At 44.5% G+C, this 19928-nt stretch overlaps 1 protein-coding gene and 1 long non-coding RNA gene across 2 annotated transcripts; one reads left to right on the forward strand and one right to left on the reverse strand.

Annotated features, from left to right (window-relative positions):
* Positions 1-13611: 13611 nt before the first annotated feature.
* On the reverse strand, positions 13612-19754 carry LOC120646998. The gene is made up of 2 exons (XR_005664653.1): positions 19592-19754; positions 13612-13943 (listed from the first exon to the last, which is right to left on the reverse strand). It is a non-coding gene; the product is annotated as an uncharacterized LOC120646998 (long non-coding RNA).
* LOC120646995 (low affinity sulfate transporter 3-like) lies at positions 15076-19478 on the forward strand. Its single transcript, XM_039923575.1, has 12 exons — positions 15076-15728; positions 16293-16341; positions 16484-16691; positions 16829-17003; positions 17327-17392; positions 17488-17718; positions 17804-17930; positions 18014-18300; positions 18386-18579; positions 18657-18742; positions 18923-18999; positions 19098-19478. Exons 1-12 carry the CDS (start codon positions 15411-15413, stop codon positions 19248-19250), a joined length of 1971 nt encoding a protein of 656 aa, XP_039779509.1. The 5' UTR covers positions 15076-15410; the 3' UTR covers positions 19251-19478.
* Positions 19755-19928: the final 174 nt, after the last annotated feature.

A 19928-nucleotide genomic window follows, 5' to 3' on the forward strand; every position in this document is an offset into this window, starting at 1 on the left:
GGCACTAATTAATTCTTACATGCACATGCACTTTCTAAATAGGGTAAGATGATTTTTTTTGAGATAAATTTTGAATCTTAGAGTGACTTCTTTTTTTGGGATGGAGGGAGTAGGCGACTTGATCTGATAATATAAATTTAAAATATAACATACAGTAATGGCATGCATCACCGGTCATGCATATTTGCTGGGACATGGCGAAGAAAAAGAAGAAAAGCAGGTTGTGCTAAGCTTTTATGACCATACATGTGTCTACTTACTAGTTCTCCATATACGGGTCCAATCTATTATCTTAACATTATGAGGCCACCACGTTCAAGGGTCCAGAAAATACCGTGGTATATATAGAAAAAAATATGCTTGTTGATTTTAGGAAAAAGTATATTTTTTATCCCTTAAGTATTACGAAAGTGTGATATTCATCCTTCATGTTTAATTTGGTGCAAATCAACCCCTCAACTAACCAAACCGGTGCATCTATCATCCTCACCTTAGTTTAACAATGATTTAATGCAATCTAATAGCGGTTTATGCCACGCAATCATCTGATGAATTCCTGCTTAGCAATATAATATACTGAGTCGAAGATATAAAGCCTTTAAAAAATTCAGTAAGTCCTCTAAATTGGGTACCCATAAAAATTTTATCAGAAAAATTAACGGAACCTTCGCACCGAACTATTATAGTGATACACTCAACATTAGATGTGGCTAAGCAATGATTAGAATGATATTGCATGACCTAAATTAATATTATATGACACTAAATCATTGCTAAACTAAGGTAGGGATGATAAATTCACCGATTTAGTTAGTTAAGGGGTTGATTTGAACCAAATAAAATATAAGGGATGAATTTCAAACTTTTGCAATACTTGAGGGATGAAAAATACACTTTTTCCTTGATTTTATGATGATTTAGGGATCTATGTCAACCAAAGAGTTCATATCCAATATGATCAATAAACAGATAAATACGGAATTAAAAGTTAAGGGAACTAACAGCTAAATTATATACAAACATCAAGAAATATATTTTTACAAATAAATATCCCACATCAAGAAAAATTAATAAATAATTTTTATAAAAATAAATATGACATTTCAATTTCTATTGATATTGGGTAGCTAATACTTAGATAAGGAGTCAGCGTAAAATATAATTAATTAGTAGTAAATTATAATAAAAAAGTAACAAATATATTTGAATACCAAAATTAATTCAATCAAAGAGTCTGTCAAGGCTTAAAATTTCAACATTGATCATAGAAAAAGACAAGTCATCAATTTCTACCATTGCAATAGAGAAAAATAGATAGAATACAAGGGATGGAATTTAACCAAATAAAAATACAAAATCTTCCTTTCATTTGGAATTTTGGCACAAGAAAAGAAAAAATTGCTCTACCAAAAACCAATCAAGACTAGTAGATCGTAAAAAATAAACAAAAGATATACTGTGGACCTGCCTATCCAAGTTTGAGTCATCGCCCTTGCATGAGTGCTAAAAAAATATTATTTTAAAATTTAACCAACTCTTTTCTTTTAGTGGTAGGTAATTGTTATCGCCATAAATTAACAGGGTTAATTAATAGGCCAAGAGCAAGTTGGGCTTAGTGCGAAAATTAAAGAAGGCTTGTGAATCGGCTGTGTTACCACCAGAATTTGGTTAAGAATGATATGGGCCGAAGCTGCCGATGGGACTATACAGATTGTCCAGGGAAGAGGCGATTGTGGTCCATGCCAAGAGCCGATGGGCTCTTCTTATCTGTGTGCATCGGGAGCCAATGGGCTCTCTTTATCTGTAATCATTAGAGATAGATTAGTTTTCGTATTGGACTAGGTTTTGTTTAACTTGGTCGTCAAGTCTACAAGACTATAAATATGTACCCTCTAACATTCGTCAGAGAAGAACGTCATCACGTTTTGCAAACAACAACTCTCGGCGCACCGCCACCCCTAATTCTAGGGTTTCGTCCAAGTAAGCGCCATGCTACCCTGATCGCTTCTTGCGATCAGGGTAGCGTTGTTCTTGTTTTTACCTTAGTATTACTCGTACTGAAGCGTTTTTGATGGCGAGTAGTGCTAGTTATCCTAATTTTCGTAGCATGATTTTTAGTAGATTCATCATGCTTTTGTTGCTTATCATCTACGAACATCATGTCATCTCTGCGCGATCATGTTTTAATCTTATACTAATTCTCGTTGCATGGAATTAGTCGCGTAGAGATGACACTCTACTCCTTTTTTATCTAGTAGATCTAATCTGTTATGGTTAGTTCTTATACTTAAGAATTGGCGTAAAATCTGCTAGTTTAGGCCTTGCAAACGGGTTGGACGATCCGGCGACGTATTAGATGTTTTGCCTTGATCTTAATAGGGATTGATCCGGGAATCGACTTTCGCTTGTTCTTAGGCCTCTTTTCTGGTCAAGGTTCGGTTATCTTTTACGCTCGTTAGGCCTAACTACGTGTAGGATGTTCCGATCTAGCAGTGAAGCTTTTACCGTCGTGGATTAGATTAGCTAGATTTAATTAAAGCAGTTTTTGCAGTTATTTGCTTTATCCATTAACATCTGGATATGCAGATCCAATCTGACACCGGGACTCGATCGGCTCTTTAAAGCCGATGTAAGAGTCGTCCCGGGGAGCCGACCACGGCTCGGACTAATGTTTACACGTGTCTGTGCTTGTAGGCAAATCGTCAAAGGCACGTTCGCACCCTCCTGATCGGGTATAGATCAGGTGGCACGCCCTGCATCTCCGGAAGCGATGACGTGTGCCAGGATCTGGGCCGTTGACCGAGGGACCGGTGCCAGTCAGCGCCCCGGCAGCCTCCCGGCTCCTCGTGTTGCCTGCCACTACTCGCCGGTGGGTTTTGACCGACAACAGTAACGTGATTGTCGACAATGAGATATCTATGGTAACCTTTTAGATGCGTGTGTTCATAGGAGTGAGAGTACTTAAGCAGGGGTAAAGTTAGCATTCCAACTTTAGGTCCTTTCCCGTTTGAGTTTATGATTTAATATAATGTTTTTTTTGCAAATAATTGTTCATTTAGTTGTAAACACCATATGCCCGACTGTTTTTATATAAACTAAAAAGTTGATTAATCATTCATAAATAATAATGCATATATGTATTCATGCAGGGTCTGATGGTGCACTATTAATTTTTTCCATAAACAAATGTGCACAAAATATTTGCAACTTTTATATGGTGCACACACAAATCAGGTTGACGCGTATTCGTTGTATATTGAAAATATACTGAAAATAATTGGTTGGCGCACATATATACTCTCTAATTTGTTCGACAAATAACAACTTATGTGTTTATTAGCTTAAAAATAAAAAAAATAAGATGCATATATTTATTATAGTAAGAAACTCATTATGCCATTTAATAAATATAGATGCATGTATATATGTGCATCAGTAGAAAATGTAAAATATCTGAGGTTGCACATATCATAATTAAAGAATGATTAAAATATTTACCTAATAATACAAAATTAGAAGTTCTACTTGCACCTAGTTGTAGATGTCTCGATTTGTTGATTTCTTGGCCATCCATAAGAAAAAATGTATAATAGTAGAAATAGTTCCTTTTATTTTTAAATTATTATCTTTCCACCTAAGAATTAGCATTACATACATAATTGGGGCATAAACAGAGCTATAAAGTTCCTAAACCGAGTACTTGATGGGAAGTTTCTAAACTGAGTATTTGAAATTTGATGGGATATGATTGACATAAAAAAAGTTCAAGCTCAGGTTGGATCCCCATCTCCAGGCCCGTGCCCAGGGGGCGTGCGGCTGCACAAGGCCCCCATTTTTTGGGCCCCCAGAATTTGTAGCAGCCCATTAACTCCCTGCATCCTTCCTACTTGGCCGGCCCTAATGCAAATGATGAAATGGACGCATGACACGCCCCTGCCTTGCACAAAACAAAAAGGCCCGCAACACTGAGGAGTCCTGCCGCCCGCCGCCCGCCAGTTTAGTTGCCGTGCCGTCTTCCTCTAATCCTGTGCCGATTCATCTTCAGTTCTTGTTTTTCACGAGTCACGACACCAAGGGCCGAGCTGTCGAGGCAGATGCCAGACGGCAGGGCAGGCAACACCATGTCACCGCCGAGGCCATGATCGCGAGTTCGCGACGGCGACGCGGTGCAGCAGCCGGCCGGCGGCCCCAGGGCAGGCGGAGAATTCAGCAACGACATGTCGGCAATTTCAACTCTTCACACAATTGACTGGCTTAAGGAGAAGGTAAATAGATATTTTTTTAATTCCCCAACTGTATTGATATACATATATACTTGTATTCTTTGAGTCTTTAATGGATTAATTATAATTTTGTTCTTTCATCTTTTATGTTAGAAAACGATCGATTGAAGCCATATTTTTTGCAAATCGATTTAGAAAATATGATTCTGGCAGCCAAAAACATAAGGATGGTTAGTCTAGTAGGCATCACTTCAGAATTTCGCACAAGGCCTCGATTTATGCCGGCACGGCCCTGCCCATCTCTTTATGCATGTACTTATTATTTCTTTTCATCCCCCCGACAAGGCTCTATGCCTCTGTGCATGACAATTTTCTATTATCACCTAAGAGCAAGACTAATAATTTAGCCGGCAACTGGTTTTAAATCAGTGCAATGTCACGTACAACCTATATAACAGCTCACTAATATGTAACGGTTGATATAAGTTACATCATCAATACTTGCACCACCTCATTCTCTCATAGAGTGTCTTGGAATATGTCTCAGCTGGATGTAAAGCTCGCAACTCACTTCTACTCTCTCATCTTCTCTCTCCTCTATATCATCATTAATACGATATGTCAACTTATACAATCTGCTTATGTATTCTTATAATACTTGTTCTGATACTGGTAGGATTGTATCCTTCGATAGATATGCAATTTCCATTTATTGTATACGAAAAGGTACATGCGCAATACACGAATTCCAACATGGAGCATGGTTTCCGAAGCCGTATAGATTTCAGGAGGACTAGAGTTTTAATTTCCGACCGGTCTCCGGTAACCGCCGGGCTCCGGTACCGGTATACCGGTCCGGTTTGGCCGGTTACCGGTCGGAATCGGTGGAATTCAAATTTGAATTCAAATGCCGCAGTTCAACCGGTTCGTACCGGTATACCGGCCGGTTAGACCGGTATACCGGCCGGTTTGACTGGTTTACCGACCGGTTTGACTGGTAACCAGACAAATTCATTTTTTTTCTTTTCTTGTTTAAATTCAAATGCCCGCAAAGTATACTAAATAAATGTTTGTATAACATATTTTAGTCTAAATGAACCCTCCAACTCTTTTTTTACTACTTTTACATTGTATTTGTATACTTTTGTATGCACGTTTTTTAAACTTTAAATCCCCGCAAACTATACTAAATGAACGAATTTTTGAGAAAATTTGACACCATTAGATTCGTCGCACCTTGAAGTATTTTTAGGATTTTTTTTTGAAATTTTTTCATTTTTTTGAATTTAAATTTAAATTTTGAATTTGGCCTGGTTTAGTAACAACCCAAACCGGAACCGGACCGGACCGGTTTGACCGGATCGGTTCCCACCGGTTAGGTGAACCCTGTGCCCGTCCCATGCGTACTGACCAGTCACTTGCACGAAAGGAAAAAGAGCATCTTCTAGGCCGGACAGGGGTATAGCGGCAGCAACCGCCGACCGGCGACCGGCGGCCGGGGAAGGCCGGCCGTGTTTGGCTGGACGCACGAACAAGGCCCTCGGCGATCGTGAACAGCGAGCTCTCATGGATGATGGTGAACAGCGAGGCTCTGAAGTGTCCTTTAATTTTGGAATGCGATCTCCTCGATGCTACAGTGGATGCCGCCGCTCGCATGGATTCCAATCTCAGCGGAGCTTATCTGCCGTCCAAGGAGCTCCACCTGCAGCTGCAGGTTCTAGTGTGCTCTCTTGACTTGGCACTGCTACAGGCAATGTGCCGCTGGTGGAGAGCCAAGTCGCTAGCTTGAGGACTAGTGGCAGCGACTTTGGGTTCGTGCAGCGAGGGTTTTTCCCCCACCTTTTCGTACCAAATAAACAAGATACGAAGTCGATCGCTTGCCACAGGACCTTTTTATATGCTGCATTCGTTCGCAGGGAAAAAGGAGAGCCAGAATACCTTTTAGATTACACCACAGGGACTTGTTTTGTTTTAAAGATTGTACGATGTTGAGGTTAACGTACCTTGTTGTAGATTAGCACGTCGCCAACCATAAAAAATAATGCTGATAGTTTTTAAAATAAATTCAGAAAAAATATGTATACTCGGTGCATGGATAAGTTTCATCACACCGTGGAATCTAACCTTCCACATCACCCCGCTGACTTCTTTGGTAGTCCATGGAAAACAGAGAGAGAAAAGACGTTACACAAATTTGATGATCATCAAGTACCTAGTGTTCTTGGTGACATGCATGTTCGAATAATTTACTGATGTTTTATTACATCTATTTAGACCTCAGGCCTTGTGTCTAACTTCCTTTGTCATCCCACCTATGCATCACATACTGCATGCGAGATGCTTTCCTTTTAAATAAGCCGTGGATGCCTATTTAGTACCGGGTCAAGACGCCGACCAGTACTAGATGTTACCATTTAGTACCGGTCGGTGTCATTGACTGGTACTAAATGACTGCGCCATTTTAGTACCGGGCCAAAATACCAACTGATACTAACTAGTTTTGCCGGTTTTAACCATCAAACGAAATTACTACATGTTCATATCCACGGCGTTTAATTCTTGAATTTCGTATTCTTATCAATTTCTACCCTAGTATGAATTTGAATGGAGCAAGATGAATGGTTGGACCAAAATTTCATATGTTTGTGTCATTTTAACCTGGTCCAATCTGGGGTGGTAAAGGCCCCAACATTTTGAACTAGAAAATCAAAGGGCCGGGCTCTAAAAGGGCTAGGCTCTAATCTTATGCAATTTTGAGCTAAAGAATTTAAGAGTTTTGTTGAGCTGTGAAGAGACCACTAGGGTCATGGCCCATTACCACCCCTAGGTCCAATGTGTGTGCCGGAGATGTTTAATCGTCATGCATACGGCACTTAGCTTATTATTTCCGTTGTGAGTATACATGGAGAGGGAGAAACATACAAGATACAACTATACAGCCAGGAGAGCGGATGTGTAGGCACTCTTTATCTCCGATTGATAACTCCTTGGACTTTGCCATATTTGACTTGAAGAGGCAATGATCGATGCACTATTGTAATTGCCGTCAATAAGTAGTGTTATTCAAACATGTTTAATTTGGAGGGGGCCATCTGATGATGTGGAACACACACACACACACACACACACACACACACACACACACACACACACACACACACACACACCCACCCACCCACCAAATCTATTGCCCATTTGTTTGCTAGTATTCTGCTGAAATTATTGGCCTACGTACTGATTGGGGTGGTGCCTTATTAACAAGCAACATCACTGGATAAGCTTTCAGCGTTGGTGAGGGGAAGCAGTAGAGGTTGGTGACGCGAGGTCGCCAATCAAGCTGTTCGAAGTTTCCTTGAGTCGATAAAACTAATCCTATACGCATTACTGATATCCTGATTGGACTGATCTTGATGTCTTTCAGTTTTCTTAAGAGGATTATTGCTAACAATTGGCTAAAGATATTTTAGGCTTTCTGTTGTACCAGTTAATTTTCCTTCAAAACGAAATAACTAAACAGAAAAAAAACAGAATTTATTGTGCTTGCGCGAGTGTCTCATACTCTCTTGCATGCATTACTTCAAACACAACCTGAATGAAAAATACCTAGATACACGAGGGTGGCTTTCTTGAGACTCTAGATAAGCTAGTCACAGCACTTATCTTCTATCTCGCGAAAAATGTTTACTCTCGTTCAACGACTAGCTGCTAATTTTCTAGACGTCATCCACACCGAATACATCACGTAATTTTCTAGTCGTCTGTAGTTCTATCAAGTACTCTACGTTGCGTCAAATCAATCACAAGGAAAAAAACTAGACAGCTCGACACAGTCATACCAGGACTGTGGTGATCGGTTGATGGTGCCAATAGGCAATGATTAGACGCTGAGTGTCAGCTTCCTTATCTAGCCACAGTCCAAGGAGCTAGCTCTGCGTCGCCCCCGCTCGGGCGGCTCGGGTGGCAAGCAAACCCTTGCCGCCGCCGCCCCCCTCCCTCCTCCCACCCTCGCCGTCGACGGAGGGGCTCGCCGGAAGCCCGAGCGGCCCTTGGGATGGCGGCAGCGGGAGCTTTTTTACCTTGGCCTTGCTATGTGCTCCGGATCTGGGCAGGCGCGGGGCACGGTGGCGGCCTCGGCAACGCCGCGCGGCGCCGGGCTGCGGCTGCGGCTGCGCGCGGAGATGGCATCCCGCCGGCCCCGCAGCGGGCGGGGCGGCTGTCGGGCTCGCGCGCGTAGCTGGTGCGGTGGCCTTGGCGGCGCGGCTTCGTGGATCTCGCGCGGCGGAGTACGGGGTCCTAGCGGTTGGATCTGCATGGGCGACGACGTCCTGGCAGCCTAGCTGGCATCGCGGCGGGGCGTCTCGCTTCTTTCGTCGGCCGGCGCATCGGGCATGGACATGTCGGGGCCGGGTATGGAGATGTCTGCGGCTGCGCAGATCCGGCGGCGCCCCTAGTTAACGTCCTGCGGCGGCCTTGGGCGTCGGCTGCTCGTGCAGATCCGGCGTTCGGAGGCCGATTCAAGCCCTGCAGGGTGCGGCTATCTCTCTCGCTGCTCGCTCGAGGGGCTCAACAGCGGGGCGTGATGCCGGGCTCTGGTCAGGCGTGCTGCTCCTCGCCATCAGGATGATGGCTGTGGGAGTCGTCGGCAAAAGCCTAGCTTTTTACCAATGAGCGACAACCTCGACGCCCAAGGGTGCCGATTTTCTCGATGAAGACGTCGTCATTTTGACTCTCACACCACCATCCAGATCCTGCTGGTGGGCGGCTGCTCGTGGTATGGCCGGCAACGTGCAGGGCGACGGCTTCATCGGTGACTGACCTTCTTGTGCTGTCATGCGGACTTGACTCGGTGTGCACAGGGAGAAATCTCAGCCAACATCTTGCCGGCCGGCAATGATGCTGCTTGTTTGTTGCAGTATTTTCTTTGCTGGAGGCTTTGTCGATGTGATATGCTATTTGCAGATCCGTGAGTGTCAGGTGATACGGGAAACCGTTCGAGGAAATTCTTTGCCGGCGTAGCGCTGGCGTCGGCATTGGTGACATCGTTTGGTGCCATCCCCTCGCTGGAGGCGATGCTGACTTTTCCTCCTACCCTTGCGACAGACGGAGGTTTATGTGACAAGGCAAGCAACAGACCATCCGGATATCAAGCTTCTAAGCAGGCGAGTGATGTGATGGCTTGGTACCTGTGAGTACATTGCAAGATTGAAGCGGAACGAGGAAGAAGTTTGAAGCTTAGTCTTCTAGGTTTCTTTCTTTGCTTTATTGCTTTTTTCTTGTATTTGTGAAATTCCTCGTTTGAGGTCTAGAGCCTAAGAGCTCTTGTAACTCTTTTGGCTGTAGTCATTCACTTGTGAATGATCAAGGCCGGAATTTTTCATAATCTAAAAAAATTAGACGCTGAGTCAGCAAAAGGGAACCGAAGGCTAAGCCTTTCTAAATGGAGTTTCTGATTCTAGCTAACTGTAAATGGCTATGGCCAATTGGCCATTGGCATCCTTTCAACAAACTTAAAGCAATTGCTACTTGAAGTGTGAACATATTCCCCACGGAAGCGTCTCGGTAACTTCTACTTTTGGTTCTGAATCTGAATCACCTGAGGAGTGTAGCTTTTGCTGGTGGCTAATCCTCTGATGCAATGCCTTCCTGCATCTATTGAATGAGCAGCAGAACATGATTCCTCCATTCTCCCATAGACAGTAATGGAGGATCAGAAGTAGAGCAAATCAAGGGGATCAAATTTAAGCCCTAATAATCAATGAGCTAGCTAGCAGGCCCAAACTTCTCTCCAAGGGACAAGAAGAATCAATAAAAGATCCTGTGAAATCAGAACTGGACCTACATATGCGACCGACCCAAATATGATACGCCACTCGAAGCAAATATTAAAAGCAAGAATTTTCAGTACATGCGCATGCAGATCGAGTTGTTAAGGTTGGAACCAGTGACCTGAATATGGTTTTAGCATGACCATAACCTCTGGTTTGATCATAACCACATATACCTCTTGTGGTGGTCAAGCTCAGACATGTCACGAGTCAATGGTGATTTGTTGTTTTTTTTAGGCCCCGGCGCAACAACGGGGCAATGCAGGGGAGCCAAGGAGCCCACAACCAAGTAAAACCAACGGGCCGGGCAGGATCGGCAACGGTGATTAATTTCTCTGAACGCCACAAGGTTTTCCTTTCAGATCGAAATCGAACCAAACAATCCAAAGATTCTCATGAAAAATCTGAAGCCTGCACGTATGCAATCACGGCAGAACGCATTACCGGCAACAAGCAAATTAAAGAAGCAAGCATATGCATATACCTGTCGGTCCTGCCGAATGTGCATGGGCTGACCGCCACTGACCCGGAAGCGAGGAAAAGTTTTACTGGCACTTTCCTAGCTCGGTCGTCTGAGCACCAGTGGGATCTCAACTTCTGAAGGCACTATCTCTGGCAGTCAATTGCAATCACGTGTTCCAGGGCTCAAGTCTGGGTGTTTCACTTGCCTAATCATTGGTCCTCCATAGACTCGTGTTGCTCTTGCACTTGCTAACCGCCACACTGCTGTCTGCAACTCTGCATAGTTGCCTTCAATTCGCTGCTAGCTTTTTTGTGTGGTTATAGCAATGGCCATATGTCATCGACGTCTGCAAATCCTGCCGTCATCAGTGACACAAATTCAGAGCCTGCAGGTTGAACATAAATAATAAAAATTATGAATGGTCATCACAAGCGTACAACACAATTATTAGTGCAAACTAATAATGCGGGTAAATTATTATTTATTCTCTGGATGAGAGAATTTCTGAATCATAGATACCATGGAGCCAGGCTGTTCGATCGCCACGACAGCCTTATCATGCATGGTTCGATCGATGTTTAACTGAGCCATCCCTAGCAACTAGCAAGTAGCAACACCGAGCGCTAGCACAGGAGCCGAGTTGACATTCTTGAGACATGATACCAGACGAAATTTCTCTCATATTCTCCAACTCCCTACTTTTTTTTTGCTACTTACTCTTGTTCACTTACTAATTAATATCGGGAAGGTGCATCTGTGCATGGGTCCTATGTTCATCTTTTTTAGAATAATTGATGTTAGTACTTATGTGCATAATAATGCATTTCAATATACTCCCTCCGTATTGGTAAAGGAAGTCGTTTAGGACAGTGACACGGTCTCCAAAACACAACTTTGACCTCTTATGTTTTAAAAAATATTTATAGAAAAGTGATATACATAAAATTTTATGAAAGTACTTTTCAAGACAAATCTATTCATATAATTTTCACATTTGTAATCTCAATAATTTAAAAGTTATTGATGATTTATATTCCCAATGTTTGACCCAAACTTTGTCCAAAACGACTTCCATTACCAATACGGAGGGAGTATGTGGTAACAGAATGTGGGCACGTGGAGGCAGAGTTGACCAACATTATTGGAATGCTCTCTGGAAATGGAATTGGGAAATTAAGGGGTCAAACTGCAAGTGGATCCCTCCTTTTTTTAGGAAAAGGAAACAGATATGTACACTTACACAGGCACACCTTATCCATGTGAATGCCTCCAAAAGACTGAGTTTACTGATCTTGAGATTGACGAGGTCACCATAGATGTGTCGCTAGGGGTGCAAATTAGTGACCCTTAGGTGCACCTCCAGCCCATTTTAGTTCAAACATTTGTATTACTTTTCTAAAATAAGATCTCATTTTGAAGAAGTAGTACAAATATTTGACCTAAAGAGGATTGAAGGTTCATCTAATGGTCATCAATTTACACCCCAATATGTTGCCGTTAATGAGTATGCTGCTTCCTTCTGAAAAAAATAATTAGCCATAACTCAGACACTTGATCAAACATTGCTTCCGTAAAAAGTGAAAACAAAATCAAGCTTATGTGCTCCATCCGATCAAAAAGTTGTTTAACATGGTAATTCAAATTTTGTACACTTTTAGAAGTCTATCTTATGTACATTTTTAGATTGAGTATGCTACTTTTTTTATTAGTTCCTGTGCGTGTGGTCTTAGTAATTTAGTATATATTGGGTGTGTCTTTAAGGAATATAGCCTAATTAGACTATAGTTTATGATTTTAGTGATTGTATGACAACATTATCAATGGGATTAACGAAGTTTGTGAGCTCATATTTATAGAATTTCTAGGTCCCATGGAGGAAGTTCAAACCATAGCTAAGAGGTCCAATTAAGTTGTCCAAATGACAACCGAGACGAATTGGACATGTGCAGTTGAAAAAAAGTCGACCAGTTAAACCGACACCATGGAAAAACTACGGGTCGGTGCAATGGTGAAGTGCAATGTTGATCAGGTGCAGTGCACATCAGTAGCACCGGTTGAACCGACGCTACAAGGGCTTGCCGTTGGTACAATGCTAAGGTGACATAGCGATCAAGTGAAGAAATGACAGAGGCACTGGTTAAACGGTGCAATGATGCTGACAATGTCCAGAGAGCATGTCAACGAGCAGAAGAGTTTGAGGAATAAATTCTTCAGGACTAGTTGAACCGATGCTGCGTCGATGCAATAACATCAGTAGATGCGGATAGTTGGAGTCCAACGGCCAACTCAACGGCTAGACTGTGTGTGACCGGCTAAACCGGCGCATATGACCGGTTTAACCGAAACATTGTGTAGTTTGGCATAACGGCTAGTAATGTCTATGTGCTGCCCCATTGCCTATATAAACACCTCACTCTCGGGTCATTTGAGGTTGCTGGAGTCCATAGAAGACATCCAAACCACTAGAGTGTCATTTGATCATATCTTTAAACCTTAGCACATTCTATGGGAGTGATAGTGCTAAGTTAGCTTTTGAGAGAGTGAGAGAGCAATGTGTTGTTGTCTTATGGTTGGTTCTATAGAACGACAATTGTATTCTCGATGATCCAGCCGCTTATAGTCTTGAGACTCATCGGCAAGTCTTCAACCCTCTGGCTCGGTGTGGAGTGGTGACGACGGCTTTGTGGGGCGGACGTGGAGATCCCTATCCTTCATGGAGAAACTTAGTGGAAAGCGGGATCAAGGTGATCGGGAACTTGGCATGAGCCTTGGTTGCCCAGCCTTTGTGGTAAGTCAAGGGGGTTCCCGGAAGAGACTTGGTGGCCTGAAAGCAGTACTCTTGATTGAATGCTCAACAATGTGAACTTGGGGTGGCTTAGTGCCTACCAATACCATGGGATAAATTTTTGCATCAGGAGTTTGCTTCTCCTCATCCTCTCCTTTATATTTTAGCATTTCATACTTGCAACTTGTGTTCCTTTATATTCTTAGAGTAGAATCAAGCTAGGGTTGGCAATAGATTGCAAAAGTTGTTTTGGGTTGAGGGTTTCACTTTAGTTAAACCATGGATGCATATCTAGATAGCATAATTTTTTTTAGATAAGAGTCGGGAATGTCCTGGCCTTGAACACTCTCAAAAGAATGTCTACAGCCAAATGTGAGGGATCCGGCCCTCGCGTTACAAAAGTTCTTAGACTCTGAACCTCAAATAAGAAATTTTACAAAAAACAAGAGAAGCTAAAGAACAACGAAATAAAGCTAGAAGGCTTCAATCTTCTTCATCGTTCCTGCTTCAACCTTGCAATGTCTTCACACAACATACATCTCTCGTCTACTTAGAAACTTGATGTCTGGATCATCTGTTGCTTGCCATGTCTCTTCAGGTAAACTTCCGTCTAGCACATGGGTGTGAGGAGATATTGACATGGACTCCTGAAAGAGAATGGCACCAAAAGGTGTCACCAATGTCGACATCAGCGTAATGCCAACTAGGATACCCTCAAATGGTTTCTCGTCACATCTAGCTCCAACACGAACCTGTAGCTAGGATAGCATATCGGCAAAGCCTTCATGAAGGAAAGCGGCGCCATTGGCAGCTGGCGTGAGGTCAGACTGGGATTTCTCCCTGCGCTCTTTGAAGCAACATCCGCATGTCTGCGCTGACCGGACAAGGCCCCAACGGTATATTTTATGCACATTAGTTGAAGCCGTAGGGTAAAATTTTAAATTTTCCTAATTCACCCCTTCCCTCTTATGCTACGAGCGCCGATTGCTTTCGGTGTGTCTTTAGTAACGGACGCAACAAAGTAATATTCATTTTTAATTTTATGGAGTGTACTATGTATCAGACACAGCCGCATTTTTTTCTTTTAATTATTGCCTGGGGAGGAGGTCTCGAGGATAAACTGGGAACCAAACTCATATCTAGTCACTAAGATATTATACATTGGAAGCAAACATTTTTGTATGAGATGTTATAATTATCCCAGTTTTTGAAGACATACTTGTATTTGCAATTAATTCGCTCTTATCTTCTCTATATATGTTTTTTTCATGAATCTTAGGCTCTGTTTAGTTTCCAAAAATTTTTCTACAGTACCAATCACATCGAATGTTCGGACACATGCATGTATGAAAAAAATAACTAATTACACAGTATAACTGATTAGCACGAGATGAATCTTTTAAACTTAACTAGTTCATGATTGAATATTATTTGTCAAGTAACAACGAAATATGCTACAGTGCCAAAACAATAATTTTTCACCAACTAAACAGAGCCTCAGTTAGTTCGGGAAGTAGCATCTATTTTCGTCACTGGAACATGCATGACTGTTTCAGTGAACATGATCGAGTAGTCACTGAGGCGGCAGCAGCACATTGCCGCTTTGAATAATCGCGGAGCAGCGAAAAAAGGTCGTCTCCACCGAGACGCCGCCCACGGGTGGTCACCGTTGATGCATGTGGCCTTCTTTGTGTGCCTGGTCCATGCCACTCCACTACCGGCCCACCGCACCCAGTCCGTCCGTATATAGCTGCCCCAGAGCCAATTTGGCTCCGGCATCCGCCTCCCCACTCCAGCCGAGAGCATTTCCTCCGATCCATTGCGACGGGGGGGGGGCGGCTCGCTCGCTCGGCTCATCCATGCACGGGATGGGTGTCTTGTTCCTCTAATCCCTGAGAATAATATCGCCGCCCTTACATGATCCGTCTCCCCCGGTGATGTTTACGCGAGAGCAATTCTAGCCCGCCCGTGATCGTTGTCACCTCTCACACCGCGAGATTCTCCGTCCAAACGCCAGAACCAGGGTCCCCTTTTAAAGCCAGGGAGCTCCTGCTCCCGAGTTCCCCCAAACACTTCACCAGCTAGCTTGCTAGCTAGCTAGCCCTGCTGCAGCCATGGAGGCCGCGGCAGCCGTCGAGTCGTCGGCCACCGTGTCCGCATTCGAGGTATCCAAGCGCCCGGACACGGCCAAGCTCGTGCTGAACAGCCCCGGCCCGCCGGGCCTGCGCGAGGAGCTCGCCGCCGTGGTCGGCAAGGCGTTCCGGCCGCGGGCCTCCGGCGGCGGCGGCCGGGCGGCGCCGCGGTGCGCGTGGGTCCTCACGGCGCTGCAGTGCGTGTTCCCGGTGCTGCAGTGGGGGAGGAGCTACACACTCAAGTCCTTCAGGAGTGACGTCATGGCCGGCCTCACTCTCGCCAGCCTTGGCATCCCGCAGGTAGGTTCATTCCCCGGTAGCCGGTGATGGTAGTATACACGCTTGCTCATCAATTCTGGTGGCTTCAGTTTCAACTTTCAACTGCTTCTTCATAATGCTCTGTTTGTCTTCACCTGAAAAATGATCCAACAACACAGCAACCTAGTGACTGCTAGTATTGTAGTTTCTTGAATTCAGTACATCTCTTTGCAGTGTCAACGTACAGGCTATAGTGTTTCTTGCACTAAACCTCAGTCACAGTCATGAGCTAAAAATCATTAGTTACACGGCAGCAACCTACCATATTGCTCCAAGGATCATAGCTTTTGTACAATTCACGCTTGCTCAATTCACAATCTACCACACCATGTCTCACACGCTTGCCCAATTCACGCTTTAGCTTCGCCTGGTTCTTCTTCATGCTTCTGTACGTCTTCACCTGAGTAAAAGTGATCTCACCAACAAATAACTGCTACCAGTAGTCTTGGATGATTCAGAACACCTTTGCGGTGACACCTAGCAAGTTTTTCCTAGTCCTTAATTATCTGACATGTGGATTACTTTAATTTGTATATGATATTGCAGAGCATTGGATACGCCAATCTCGCCAAACTGGACCCTCAGTACGGCCTTTGTAAGTATCAATCAGAAGCCTCACCATGGCTGTTCCTGTTCACAACAATTTAATTAGCTTGCGCCAAAGCACACGCCACAATGAATGTTTCTCCCTCTCTCTCACACACACATCCTTTTCTGTGTTTTTTTTCTCCTGAAAGACACGAGCGTTGTGCCGCCTCTGATCTACGCTGTCATGGGGACGTCGAGGGAGATCGCCATCGGCCCCGTCGCCGTGGTCTCGCTGCTGCTGTCGTCGATGATCCAGAACATCGTCGACCCGGCCGCCGACCCGGCGACCTACCGGTCGCTCGTCTTCACCGTGACATTCCTCGCCGGGGTCTTCCAGGTCTCCTTCGGCCTGTTCAGGTCAGCTTGTTTGTTATTATTACCAAAACGCCCTTACGCAGTTCACGTGCAAGTATATTCTGCCGCCTTGTCTTCGCATGCATAGGGAAGTGCTCTACACATGTGGTCTTTACCAGTGTCGGTTCGTCATGTCCCAGGCTGGGATTTCTCGTCGATTTCCTGTCACACGCTGCCATCGTCGGGTTCATGGCAGGCGCGGCCATCGTCATCGGGCTGCAGCAGCTCAAGGGCCTCCTTGGGCTCAGCCATTTCACCAACAGCACCGACATCGTCTCGGTGATCAAGGCTGTGTGCTCGGCGCTACACGACCCGGTGAGTTGTCTCTCTCCCTGGCGCCATGGAAACACTGCCTTTTTTTTTTGAAGGAGCATGTGCTACTCCGTCCTCTCCCCACAAAGGCACACACACCGCAACAGACACCGATTAGTCACGGTCATTACTTGGAATAATGCTCCACTCCACAAAACTGTTTTGGATAAAGAGCATGGCCACTTGCCTGGACGCTGTGTAGTCTTGGAGCCCACTGCTTGGACAGGGACAGCACGCGCCTTCATGTCAACGCGCCAGTCTGGTGCTTCGCTTTACTCATGTCCGCTTCTCATGTGGCTCCTGTTGTCTGTGTTATCTGAATGCAGTGGCACCCGGGCAACTTCTTCATCGGATGCTCCTTCCTCATATTCATCCTCGCCATGCGGTTCATCGTAAGAGGATTCTTTAATTCAGTCACTATTCTCTTTTGACTGCCTGATGAGTTGGGCGGTAACTTACTAATCAACACAACACAACATAACCACAGGGGAGGAGGTACAAGAAGTTGTTCTGGCTGTCTGCGATTGCGCCTTTGATCTCGGTGATTCTGTCCACTGCTGCGGTCTACGCTACAAGAGCTGACAAGCACGGCGTGAAGATCATACAGAAGGTGCATGCAGGGGTGAACCCAAGCTCGGTCAAGCAGATACATCTGAATGGACCTCATACTGCAGAGTGTGCCAAGATTGCCATCGTCTGTGCAGTCATCGCACTTACGGTAATTGACATAGTAAGCAGTTTGTCTCGTGTCCAATGGTGAAATGCAGATGCCCTGAAAGAGAAATTTGCACTGCCTTTCCCAGGAAGCCATTGCTGTTGGACGGTCTTTCGCTTCGATAAGAGGGTACAAACTTGATGGAAACAAGGAAATGCTCGCCATGGGATTTTCAAATGTTGCTGGATCTCTATCCTCATGCTATGTCGCAACAGGTGATCATTATGTTTGGTGCCTGCTGCAATCTTTTTGAAGGAGGCAAAATATGTTGCCATTATGTCTGACAAATGTTTTGCAGGTTCATTCTCCCGTACAGCAGTGAACTTCAGCGCAGGCGCCAGGTCAACGATGTCAAACATCATCATGTCCATCACTGTGTTTATCACCTTAGAGTTGTTCATGAAGTTCCTCTACTACACACCCATGGCGGTGCTCGCCTCCATCATTCTATCAGCTCTTCCCGGACTGATTGACATCAAAGAAGCTTGCAACATATGGAAAGTTGACAAGATGGATTTCCTCACATGCCTTGGCGCATTCGTTGGTGTTTTATTTGGTTCGGTGGAGATTGGCCTTGCAGTTGCAGTAAGATGCTTGATATACCTCCATTTGAATCACATCTGAACAATATGCTTCAGCTTTCTGACTTGCGGGGGACTGATTGCTGCAGATTGCCATTTCCTTCGCAAAGATCATCATACATTCACTCCGACCTCAAGTAGAGATTCTTGGCAGGCTACAAGGGACAAATATCTTCTGCAGTATCAGGCAATACCCCGTAGCTTGCCGAACTCCGACTGTACTGACGATACGCATTGACACATCCTTCATGTGTTTCATCAATGCCACTTTCATCAAAGAAAGGTACTAGCGATCTCACAATATAAATCTGGCTTTATGAAAGTTGAGCATAAAGTTTCAAATAAATGTTGTTCATTCAGGATCATAAATTGGGTCCGGGAAGAAGTGGAGGCGTCAGATGGAAAGGCCAGAGAGAGGATACAAGCAGTTGTCCTCGATATGTCAAGTAAGTGCTTAAGGCCATATGCAAGATTTATAGAAGTAAATGCATTCTTCTATAAACTAATTGCTAGATACATGCTAGTGTAGCTGCGTTATCTAAGACTTGGCCTCCTCTCAATTCCTAGGCAAGTTGCACCACTATTCTATGGTAAACTGGTATAACCATGCTCATTTGTTTTTGCAGGTGTGGTAAACATTGACACTTCAGGACTCACAGCACTAGAAGAAATACACAAGGAGTTGGCGTCTCTAGGCATACAGGTGAATTACAGAACCGATAAGCATACTTATAAGTTTTGAAACAAGAGACTCCTGAAAGTAAAAAGTTCTTATGATATTTCTGAAACAACTATCTGCAGATGGCTATAGCTGGTCCAGGATGGAATGCAGTGCAGAAGATGAAAGTGTCACCGGTCGTGGACAGAGTAGGAGAAGATTGGATATTCCTGACAGTAGGTGAAGCAGTGGAGGCCTGTCTGAGTGCACATAAGGGAACGGCTCTCGAATGTTGAGCGAGTGCTAATCATTAGAAATAATCACATAAGCGATGCAGATCTGCATCCTATGAAGGTGTTACTGCAATGTTTGCACATGATGAGCAGGCATTGGCTGTAGTGGCTAGTGGGGAAACAAAACCCTGCCGTTTTACAAAGAGTCGTGTTTGGTGTTCTGGTCATTTACTCAACCAAGTATGTCTCTGGATGTTATTTCTTCCTAAACAAGGATGAATCGACCCTAAACAAGAGCTACAGGAAATTAAGAACGAGAAGCAACTACAACTCCACAAGCATACAGTTGCGCCTCTGTAAAAAAAAACTGAGAGAGGAAGAGAGAAAGGGGGAGCAGGGCGTACGGGTAAGCCGGTGTTGCCGCGCTGTCCGTCCGGCGGGCCACGTACTCGGCGCTAGGGTTCGGGGAGGAGGAGGGAGGGCTCTTCGACGACGCCGTCGCCGTCGCCGCGTCGAGCCGCCGCCCGCTCGCCCCCGGCGGGACAGAATCAAGCCGGTCGCGTTTGCTCTCGGGCCTCGGGGAAGACACATGGCCCGTGCTGTTCCTTTTGTTATTTAGTAGGAGGCCATCGATGGCCCAATAAGATACTAGTCCGGCCCATAAAAAAGATACTAGGCCAGCGTGGTGGGCTTATACCAATTAATTGAAGCAGGCCGCTCTCAACACTTCAACAGCACTAC

This window comes from Panicum virgatum, chromosome 9K (assembly GCF_016808335.1).
Source record: "Panicum virgatum strain AP13 chromosome 9K, P.virgatum_v5, whole genome shotgun sequence".
Classification (NCBI taxonomy): domain Eukaryota; kingdom Viridiplantae; phylum Streptophyta; class Magnoliopsida; order Poales; family Poaceae; genus Panicum; species Panicum virgatum.